The sequence below is a fragment of the Suricata suricatta genome, chromosome 4, assembly GCF_006229205.1.
Source record: "Suricata suricatta isolate VVHF042 chromosome 4, meerkat_22Aug2017_6uvM2_HiC, whole genome shotgun sequence".
NCBI classification, from domain to species: Eukaryota; Metazoa; Chordata; class Mammalia; order Carnivora; family Herpestidae; genus Suricata; species Suricata suricatta.
In genome coordinates this window covers 144,270,066-144,280,856 of record NC_043703.1, presented here as the reverse complement: position 1 = coordinate 144,280,856, position 10,791 = coordinate 144,270,066, and the positions used below count along the sequence as shown (strand labels likewise).

The 10,791-nt window shown below is 43.8% G+C and overlaps 2 protein-coding genes and 1 long non-coding RNA gene across 3 annotated transcripts in view; 1 reads left to right on the top strand and 2 right to left on the bottom strand.

Annotated features, from left to right (window-relative positions):
* ZNF513 (zinc finger protein 513) overlaps positions 1 to 123 on the bottom strand; it is a 3,624-nt gene extending 3,501 nt beyond the window's left edge. Inside the window, exon 1 of the mRNA XM_029938076.1 lies at positions 29 to 123. The gene's annotated coding sequence lies outside the window, so the exon portion shown is untranslated. The remainder of the gene's footprint in view (positions 1 to 28) is intronic.
* LOC115290235 lies at positions 18 to 1,565 on the top strand. Its single transcript, XR_003908026.1, has 2 exons — positions 18 to 393; positions 1,400 to 1,565. It is a non-coding gene; the product is annotated as an uncharacterized LOC115290235 (long non-coding RNA).
* Positions 556 to 10,791, bottom strand: part of PPM1G (protein phosphatase, Mg2+/Mn2+ dependent 1G) — a 19,398-nt gene continuing 9,162 nt past the window's right edge. The window contains exons 2-10 of the mRNA XM_029938074.1: positions 6,193 to 6,262; positions 5,618 to 5,703; positions 5,157 to 5,289; positions 4,065 to 4,480; positions 2,965 to 3,099; positions 2,392 to 2,626; positions 1,883 to 2,012; positions 1,479 to 1,581; positions 556 to 1,170 (exon numbers count right to left, since the gene is read on the bottom strand). Of these exons, the coding sequence (XP_029793934.1) occupies positions 964 to 1,170; positions 1,479 to 1,581; positions 1,883 to 2,012; positions 2,392 to 2,626; positions 2,965 to 3,099; positions 4,065 to 4,480; positions 5,157 to 5,289; positions 5,618 to 5,703; positions 6,193 to 6,262 (1,515 nt within the window). The 3' untranslated portion in view covers positions 556 to 963. The remainder of the gene's footprint in view (positions 1,171 to 1,478; positions 1,582 to 1,882; positions 2,013 to 2,391; positions 2,627 to 2,964; positions 3,100 to 4,064; positions 4,481 to 5,156; positions 5,290 to 5,617; positions 5,704 to 6,192; positions 6,263 to 10,791) is intronic.

Here is a 10,791-nt window from a genome sequence, read left to right as displayed (position 1 = left end):
GCCCCCCCCGACGGAGACCAGCTGGTACCTCCGTCCTCGCTTCCGCTTCCGCTGTCGCAGAGCCACACGGGACGCGTAGTCCGTGGAAAGCAGAAACGGCGAAAACGTCCACAGCGTGACCAGGAAGTGATTGTGACGAAAGGAAGCAGCCGAGCCAATCAGCGATCAGATAGAAAGCAGGCCGGTGAGGAGGGCAGGAGAAGCCTGGGCCTTGCTTTCAGTCTTAAACTGGCGTTAGTTAATCCTAACCCCCCACCTGGAGTAACGAGGAAACTATTCCGGACACCAGGAAGGGGGAAGGATGAGCCATGCCGCTTGGCCAGCCTGCCAGCAGTTCATGGAGCCTCGGTACCTGGGCCCCCTCTGCCCCACACATTCCTGGGACACGCACATGTACGTGGGGCACATATGCACTATGGGGAGGGGGCGCGCGTGCACACACGCACACGAGTGCACAGAGGAGCTTGGTAGAGCCACCAGTGAGGTCGAGTCTGGGGCCAGGTAATTCTGGGTGGGCCGGGCAGGACAGCAATATAGAAAAAAGGACACCACGGGCACAATTAGGTTTTGGCCTTTAGTCTGAAAAAGTGTTGATTGAAAGTGTACAACAGAGAGCGGGTGCAAGCGGCTGGGGGCCATGGAGCCGCCAATAAAAAAGAATGTCCTTAAATAAAGTTCACAGAGTAAAAACCAGAACTGCCAGTCTTCCCTCCAACACAACAGAGCACAGGCACAGAACCGGTGATGAGCCCCAAGGAGGAAGGAGGAGGCGGGGGAAGACAGCAGAGGCTCCCAGACTGCTGTGCGGAGGGAGAGCCCTCTTTGGAATGGGCTGAATAAAGCCACCCAGCTCCCCCTGCACACCTCATAACCACTGCTAAGGCTAAAGGAAAAAGACAAAACTCAGTCTCGGGTCCAGAGGGCTCAGAAAACAGTCTAGGTGGGCAGGAGTCTGGACAACCATTAGTCCCGCTTGGCTTTCTTCTTATTATCACTGTTGCCATTTTCTTCAGCCCCCTCAGAAGAGAGCACCTCCTCCAGTTTCCGCTTGCCACTCTCTGGCTGAAGCTCTGCCGTGTTTCGGGGCTTGAAGCAAATGATGATGCAGGTCATGTTGTCACACCCTGTACCGTCCCCAGAAGTGTCTGGTGCCAGGCACTGATCCAGCAGCTACAAAAGGGACAGGGCAGCTCAGCTTCAGGGTTTTAACACCTTCCAAGTAACCTAAATCCTCACAAGAGGGCTGACTGTGCTGAGACAAGGTGGCAGAAGGAGGGGAACAGATGTCCCAAAACAGGCCACTTGCTAGTGCAAGAAGCATGAGGATATGTTAGGAAAATAAAGGTGGAACTTTCTAGTCAGAGTTTGGCATCAGTCAGTAATTAATGATACTTCCCAGCTCTGGTCTTAGCTCTGGTCAAAAGAAAAACCTTGGCTATGAAGACCAGACACCCTCTCTCCTGCACCCTGGCACTCACCTCTTCCACGATGGATGACAATAACCGAAGCTCCCCATTTTCATCACGCTGACTGATCTTTGATTGAATAAAGTCTATAACTTCCTGGCTGCTCATCACATTCCTGGGGTCAAAAACAATAGACTCTTCTTTAGTCCCAACAAAGCAGAATAGAGGAGTGTAGAGAGAGGTGATAGCCTCCCAGAGCCAATGCATACACCTATGGAGATGCCCTTGGCTCTGCCTTAGGCTTGGGGATTTTGACACCCAAGGTGTCTGCCTAGGCTCTAATTCTAGAGCAGCTTGAGAAAAGGTGCTGAATGCAGCCGTTGAGAGGGATGACAGAACTATACCAATTCAGAGACCTCTAAGAGAAGTAATGCTGCATAAAAGAGGGAATTTTAGGGCGTTCTGCTGGTGCTCACCATATACCATCACAGGCAATGACCATGAATTCGTGGTCATCAGTGAGAGTCAGCACCTTGATGTCAGGAAGGGCTGAAATCATCTGTTCCTCGGGTGGCAAGTTCTTATTTCTCTTGTAGAAGTGGTCTCCTGAAGTAAAGGAAGGGCTGGTTGATGAGTATTTTAGGCACTCCCCACAGACTTGTGCTTAAGACTGATCAAGCCTTGCCATTCATTTATTTCTTTTCTTGACAAAGTTCCATAATCTAAGTGAATGAAAAACAGTTCTAGTTTTTCTAGGTACACCCCTATTTTCGTGTTGCTAAACCTTAGGTCACTCACCTTTTTCATCATCCACAAACGACAGCTATCTTACCTATCTCATGGAGATGTTTTAAAGACAGAGGTAGTAGATACCAAAGTAGTTGGCAAGGTACATAAGCCTATTATGGTTAAAGTTTGCTACTAGGTAGTCTGAAAGAGAGAATATGACCCCAGAGAATCTTTCCCACGCTTTCCTGGCCCTTACCGATGGCTCTGGAGAGGTTGAGGCCCCCGTTGACTCGCCCATCCATGGTGACCTTGCCACCAGCATTCTTGATGCGTGCTAGCTCCACTTCATCCTCTGGTTTGTGGTCATAGGACATGTCTAAAGCTTTGCCAGCCTCAGACACCACACAACGCGAGTCTCCCGCATTGGCTACAATCAACTGCTTCCCTCGTATCAGAGCCACCACCGCTGTTGTACCGCTGTCAGAACCAGGCTTAAGAGGAAGAAAGGAAGCATCATGGGAGCTTCTGGACACAAGCTCCCCATTGGTGCTCCCCGACCATTCACTTATGCTTTCTCCTCTCACTGGGAGCACCAAGACAGCTTTAACAGGAGGAGCATGTATTTAATCTTTCCAAAGACTAGAGCATGCTTTCTTTTCTGAGCTAATTTTACCCTAAAGACCTAGTTCCATTTGTTGTATAAATCCCTGCATAACAAGGACTTCAGTTCTAAGGCACCAAGGAGAGCCCCCGTCCCCAAATCACAATCAAGAGAAATTCTATCTGCCTCTTGGCTTTTCCAGACTCATTGCTCCCCTTCCCTACACACCTCCTCTTTGCCTTCCATGCCTGGCACCATCATCTCCTCTTCTTCTTCATCTTCATCAGCCTCCTCAGTGTCATCCTCATCTTCCTCATTCTCGGCTTCTTCACTGCTGTAGCCATCCTCTTCCTCACTGCATTCCTGCCAGAGGGATGATTCCAGGCTGCTGAGACTGGGATGACGCCCTGCCCCCCTCCCCCCCAACTTGTACTCAGAACCAAGAGGCCCTGATTGGACACAGATTCTGAGAACACTGCAAGATGCAACTATACAATCATAATAGAAAAATCTAGGGGAGGGGAGAGAGCCAGATGGGTATAACTGATTTCCCAAACTGGGTTTTAGAAGCCACGAATAATAAGTCCTGCAAAAGGCCAGGGCTCTCAGCCAAAAGCACCTTTCAGGCAACACAGCCAGAAAAAAGTAGTCCAGAGAAGGAAATATCCAAAGTAACAACCCCCACTTTCTTGTTCTCTCTCGGAGACAGACTCTGGGGTGCCTAGGGTGGCAGGTAAGTATCTGACTTCAGCTCAGGTCATGATCTTAAGGTTCATGAGTTTGAGCCCTGCACTGAGCTCTATGCTGACAGCTTGGAGCCTAGAGCCTGCTTCAGATTCTGTGTCTCCTCTCTCCACCCCTCCCTTGCTTGCTTGCTTGCTTGCTCGCTCGCTCACTCGCTCTCTCTCTCTCAAAACTAAACATTAAAAGAAAAAAAATTTTTTTAAAGGAGATGGACTCTGAAAGGCTAGAACTAGATCTATTTGTTATAGTACTGACAAAGAAAGAGGTAGAAGGCTAATGGTTCTCATGTTGATTGAGATAATGAATTCAAGAAAAGCCTGGAATATAGTAGCCCTTGCGGGCTGCTATAAAAAATAGGAGAAGATGGCGGGGGGGGGGGGGGGGACACCTAGCTTAGTCAGTAGAGCATATGACTCTTGATCTGGGGTCGTGAGTTTAAGCCCCAAGGTGGCTGTAGCAATTACTTGAGAGAGAGATAGAGAGAGAAAGAGAGAGAGAGAAGGAAAAGAGTTGAAAGCTATGTATAGTGACCAAACGGGCCCTTTCTGCAAATTCAACATCTGTCTGCTCCCACTGGCCCTTACCTCACTGTCTTCCTCTTCCTCCTCTGCCTCATCTGACTCATCCTCACTGTCCTCAAAGAACTTGGACTTAGCAATTCGAGGCAGCTTGTCAGAGGCTGAAGAGCAGGAAGGCCCAGCCTCACCAGTGGGAGTGCCAGGTTCGCCACCTTGGCCTGCCTCAGTCCCACGTTCTGAGTTGGAGGAAAGGCCTGTGTGGGCCTTGGCTGTGGGGCCATTTTCCTCTGAAGAAGTTTCCCTAGATGGGTCCTCAGGTCCTGCTTCCCCATTGAGGCCCTGGGACCCTGGTTCCTCGCCTGTCCCAGCTCCAGATTTGCTGTGGGGAGCACCCTTGTGACAGTTCTGCCCATAGCGCGTCAGCAGCTCTTCAATAGTCATGGTAGCCTCTTCATGCAGCAGTGCAGCTTCCTCATTGTCCACTGCAGGGAAGAGGCTGAATCAGTACCCCCACACCAGACTCTTCATAGTTCGGCCCCTGTTCCTGCGTCCGAGCCCTTGTAGGCCTGAGTTCCAACTTCCCCACCACTGCCTACTCCTAAGGCTCCCCTCACATATCAAGTCTCAGAAGACCCCTTTGGTTTCTTCTCAGGTAACGTCTGCCTGCACAGACTTCCTTTAGTCTTTGTCTTTCACCCTCTTCTTAGTCAAAGGAACACTCGTTACTATAGTTCTCTTATCACCTCTCATTTTTGATTGATAAGTTCGAAACCCCATTATGGTTGAGGACCCAGGAAGCCCACAATGCTAGTCAGGTCTACAGCCCAGACTTAAGGACTGGCTCCTGAGGCTAATAACAGCTCCTGTCTAGAAAAAAAAGATCACATAAACATTAACAGGAACCAGAGAGATCCTACCACAATAACAAAAGATAATATATAAAAATGCTAACAACTATGGACACTAGACACAAAGGTTAATTTTTTTCTCTTTTCATAACCTCATGCAGTGTAGGAAAAACATAAGGTTCTCTAATGTGGGGAGTCCCCAAGTCCCTATGAAGTCATCCTCTCTTAGAATTGATACCAGAATTATATATATTGAAGAAGAGTTCTTTAAAATGCAGATTTCCTCTCAAGGGTTGCTAGCCACACTCACCATCATCTTCATCAGCTACTTTTTCTTTTTCATCCTCATCCTCAGTGGGTCGCCCTGCAATCTGTGCCAACTCCTTTATGACTTCCTCAGTGGTCAGTTTGGCATCGATAGCCAAGAAGGCATCTTCTAACGCCTGGATATAAGCAAAATAGTATAAGGCGAGTGTCAGAAAAAGTACAGAAGGTAAAAAATGAATTGCCTATACACAATTTGGGTACAAAACCGGCAAGTTACAGTGTGATCTGCAACATGAGGAGACACTCACATATAAATAAAAAACAGTTCAGAGACCTGGGAATAATGAGGCAGCTCTAAAAAGGCTCAAGCAGAGATAAGCTTGTTTGGGGCACAGAATTCTTTAAGAAATGCAGTGAGTAGCAGCTTACTGGCAACAAGAAAGGAAAAACCATGGGACTGGAAAACCTACAGAAGGAGAGAAGGAGCACTATGAAAAGACAGACCTTTTGTAGCTTGCCTTCTTTGTAGGCCTTCTGATCTTTGATGATATCAGGAAGATATTTGGCACAGTACAAGGCAACTTCCTCCCCTAGAAGATAGGTAAGGTCACCCAGAGCACTGCTTCCCACATATAAAGTAATATAATATTTACATGCCATACTGGACTGAATTCCAAGGGTTGAAGAAACGAGTATCTTATACAACCAAAATATATTTGAAAGACAACTGTTTAGGAAGTTCTGATCCAGAAAATGGATTTCACCATCAACTCTCTCAGGGCTCTATTAATATACTTTTTGTCTTTTCTTACCTGTATACTTAATTCTCATTGGAAAAAAGATAAACTGTAATATAGGAAGAGGCTTTTCAGATTAAAACAAGGCCTGGTGAGATTATAAACCCATACAATAACTTGTGAGGAAGGTAGAATGTCAGAAAAGAGAAAAAAGCACTAGGGATGGAAATGGTATCTTACAATCAGAATCTTGGAAAGGAAAAGAACAAAGGATCTGTTCTTGCCCTCTAAAGTCTGGAACTAGGGTCCAAGAATGTCACCAACATGATCTACTAACATTACCTCCATGTCCATCATAGACAGAAAACATGGCTGTCTCACTGTCCAGCTCAGGAATACAGTTGTGAGCATCCTAGGAAAAAGAGAGCATAATTAGCATTTCTCAAGGCAAAGGATGTTCTTCCTTGTGCACCTCAGGTCAGGAGGATCTCCTTCATACCTTAATCTCACTAACCCTTCCCTGACTGATCTACATGGCCTAGAAATAAGAAAGGAAAATGGGATGATAAAATAAGAAAAGAAGTACAGGGGAGGGAAAAAGGAATGGAGGCAAAGGAGGGGAAAAAGGGGAGGTAAGTAAGGGAGAGAGATTAATCAGGTCACTGCCTCTGCAGTCTAACAGCCACAGTCTAGGAGATCTCAGAGTCCAGATGGTAGAATGTCTGGCTGTTGGAACTCTAGACCTGACCCTTTTGGATTGGTGGCAACTATATGGGAAGAACCAGAGTAAAGAATCTTTAAAGTCACTTCCAGACCCATTCTATGAATCAGTGAACTTCAAGGAAGAAAATCTTAGGGCAGATAGCAAAAAGAGACCCGAGGGCATTACCAACCTGAAAAGTTTCTGGGAAAACCCTAAAACAGTGTAAGTGAGAGCACTAGAAATTTATAAAACTATATACACTTAAACTGCCACTTTCCCAAAGCACTATCTGAATAAAATATTCCCCTCTTCTAAGTTGAACTCAAGAAATTACCCTCAGGCTAGGTGGAAGATATATTTACAAAAGAATCTTCCCAACAAGTAATATTCTTAAACTACACTGTGTTTGTATTTGTTAATGAAAACATACAATGCCCCATGTACTCAGCCTCCCCACCTCCTACCCCCAGATGGAAATGAGGTATCATTCAATGCTGATGGCACAGTTTGCCTGAAGGAAGACATCTGCAATGGCCCTGCTGCTGCAACAACGTGCTGGAAGGCTGGAACTGATCAAATTCTTCTAAGAACAAAACTCCACCACTCCGAATAAATATTCCAGGCTGTGCCACAGTTCAAGCCAAGACCTCTGAACCTAGGTGAGTATGTGCCGCAGCTTCCTCTGCCCCATCTAGGAAAACCACCAGACCTCCCTTTTAGGTATTTTCTAGAAACAGAAAGAAAATACTTTGATTGATTACCCCTGGGTTAAGTCAGTGGTTCTCCTTCCTCTTTCTGGCATTTAAAATTTTCTAGTTGTATCAAAACTTAGGAAATCAGTGCAATGGTTCGTTCTTCTGCTGTCCCTGAATAAGACTATGCCTTTGTTACATAAATCTAGAAAATACAAGCTATTTTTCTTAAGTTTATTTATTTTGAGAGACAGAGAGCGCGAGCGAGCATGAGCAGGGGAGGGGCAGAGAGAGGGGAGAGATAGAATTTCAAGTAGGCTCTGCGCTGTCAGCACAGAGCCCAATGCAGGGGCTGAAACTCACAAACTGTGAGCTCATGACCTCCGCCAAAATCAAGAGTGGACACTTAGCTGACTGAGCCACCCAGGCACCCCAAAAATAAAAGCTATTTTAAGGTAGTAAATGAGAGAATGGAAAAAAGCTATTTTGTATTTCTCTCTCATGGATTCCAGGAGATATTGTCCCAGAGTCTAATGGGCTGCCATGAAGGGCACACAATGGCCTATCTAAGGTTGTCAATAACTGCCTCGGAGTCTCATCCCTAGGATCCAGAGAGCACTGCAGACCACAGGTCAACTTCTCCCTCTTCCCTTCCAACAACCAGCCACACTGGCCCCCCTTCCGTCTAAGCCAGGGTTAGACCTTACTGAACCTACTTCTTCTCTCTACCCTTTGGCCTATATGACTGCTCCAGCATCCTCCACCAGTGATTCTCAGACTGCATTTGTTCATTCACTCATTTCTCCATCAAATATCTGACTATCTGTTATGTGCCAGGATCAGTTTGGGTATTTGGGACATATCAGTGAAGACCTGCACTTCATAAAAAACCTTACATTCTCAGCAAGGATATACACACAATAAATAGATACATTATATAGCATGATATAATTCATACAGAAAGAGGATAGTGCTATGGAATAAAGAAAAGGTAGAATGGAGGAGGACTGGGTTAGATTACAGAAAAGTGGCAGAAAAAATGGATTGGCAAAGGTACAAGTGTGTACAGGCTTGCTAAAGCCATAAGAAACTATACCTCAGCAGTCACTATATAAGTCTTGCTGTATCTAATTAGTTTCGGCAAATCAGTTGTGTCAATATTGATGTTGACTTTAATTCTGCTGATTTCATAGTATGGTTTGATGGCATGGAAGTTATGCCCAGTTCTATTTGTACACATTTATGTATCATTAAATTAAAATTGTTTTAGTGAATTCTGGAGTTCCACAAGTACTGCTTTTCTTAAAAAAAAAAAAAAATCCATGGAAGATCTCCAAGGTATTTTGTTAAATAAAGAAAGCAAAGTGCAGAAGGAAACCAAGTACAGAATGATATATTTAGTAAACTGCTTTTTGTATAAGAAGAAACATGGAATAGATCTTTATCTTTTCACACTGTAATACTACATGGATACACAGAAAACTAAGAAAAGCAGGTAACTGTGGGATGGGAGTGAGACTGAGCCACGGGAATGTTTAGCTTTTTCAAAAGTAAATTAAATATTTTATTTTATTTTATTTTTTAATGTTTTATTTATTTTTGATACAGAGAGAGAGAGAGCATGAGAGGGGAAGGGGCAGAGAGAGGACACAGAACCGGAAGCAGGCTCCAGGCTCTGAGCTAGCTGTCAGCACAGAGCCTGACGCGGGGCTCGATCCCACGAACGTGAGATCTGACCTGAGCTGAAGTCGGAGGCTTAACAGACTGAGCCACCCAGGCGCCCCTAAATTAAATATTTTTAAGAGACTCAATATATCACTGAAATTTGAGAAACCGGTCCAACTAATTCCACTTTTTGATATGGGAGGGAAGAGCAGTCTTCTTGTCCACTCCTTTCCAGTGGAATAGGACAATGGGTCTTTCTCTGTCCTGCAATCCACTCTAAATCAAAGCTGTACCATTTCTCTGAACCCACACCTCTATTCAAATTATCTTTCTGACTTCCTCATCTGTTTCTCACAAAAGCATGTGACATTGAAGCAGATTTTACCTCAGTAACATATGAAAAAATACTTAACCTCAACAGCATAAAAATGAACATTAAAAACAAGGAAATATCCTTTTGTGCAAATTAAAATAAGGAAAAAGATTAATAATAACCAGTGGTAATAAGAGTGAAGTAAAATCACATTCTCACATCCTGATGAGCAAGAATATAAATTAGTACAGCCTTTCTGGAGCACAATTTGGTAATATGTATCAAAATTTCAAATGTGCATGCCCTTTGATCTAGTAATTGGACTTCTAAAAGTTTATTTTATGGAAGTAAAAAGGGTATAAGAATATAGGAATGTTCATTACAGCATTATATACAATAAAAAACAATTATAAACACCAAAATATCCACGATGAGATTAGATTACAAGTAGTACATCCCTCCAACAGAATACATGCAGTTATTAGAAATAAATATGTGTTAATTTAGAAATAAGTTCACAATATACTAAGTGATAAAAAGAGAGAAGAAAAGCACCTGTGTATCTATGCTAGAAGTCAGGAAGACCACATTATGTATCAAACTGCATGCAGAGTTAAGAGTTGGGTAATAATTATTTTCTACTTTTCTACATTTAAAATTTCTGTACAATATGCCATATCATTCCAGTTTGAATGAGTGTCATAGTAAAACGAACCTATGAACTGTCTTGAATAACTACAACATACTACATGATCGCTGGCCAGCTATCTCTTGGTGTGCCTCCATTTTCTCTTCTATGATAGAGGAATGCCCAACATAGATTCATTTTATATCTTTAGGTGTCAGTTCCTAGAACTACTCCACATCACCTTCCCTTCTACTGCCTGGTGAGGCTTTGGATCTATATTATTACTTGGCATTACCTTCTCTAAGCACTTTAGTTTCATCTTTTGCATCTCTGTTCATTGCCTCCATGCCTTTACCCTTATTTTTCTTTCTCTCTGACCCTTTGAGCCAGAGCCAAGTATTTCAACACTGTCTCTTAGCAATCTAGAAAAACTCATCCAACCTTGTATAACCCGACCAACTGCTTTCTTCACGCCTGAATCAGAGCCACTAAGTACTGCTAGTCATAAAATGTCATGAAATCATGTTGATTGTGCACCTACTTCCATCATTCAGCATTTTTCCATGTGTCTTGCATTGATGCTTAAATATATTAACTACAGCCAGTCATAAACCTTTCCCATACTGCTCAAGTTCTCAATGCTCTTCTTTCACTCTTAGCAGATGAGCTAACTTCTTTCTTTACTTAGATCAAGGTCATATATCAAGAACTACTTCATCACCTCTATTCTACCTCAAAATTTTTCTATAGCTTTACCTAATCTCTTCTTCACTTCTGCCTCTGAAGCAGTGTTTCTCTTTTTTTTTTAATTCAACAAAGCATCCATTAAATCATTTATTGGAAACTGGTTAAAATGATCTCTTTTTAGATTTACATGCTTAAACTCCTCATCTCCAAACGTTTTCCTTCAAGATCTTACTGTAAGGCTGAACCAAACAGA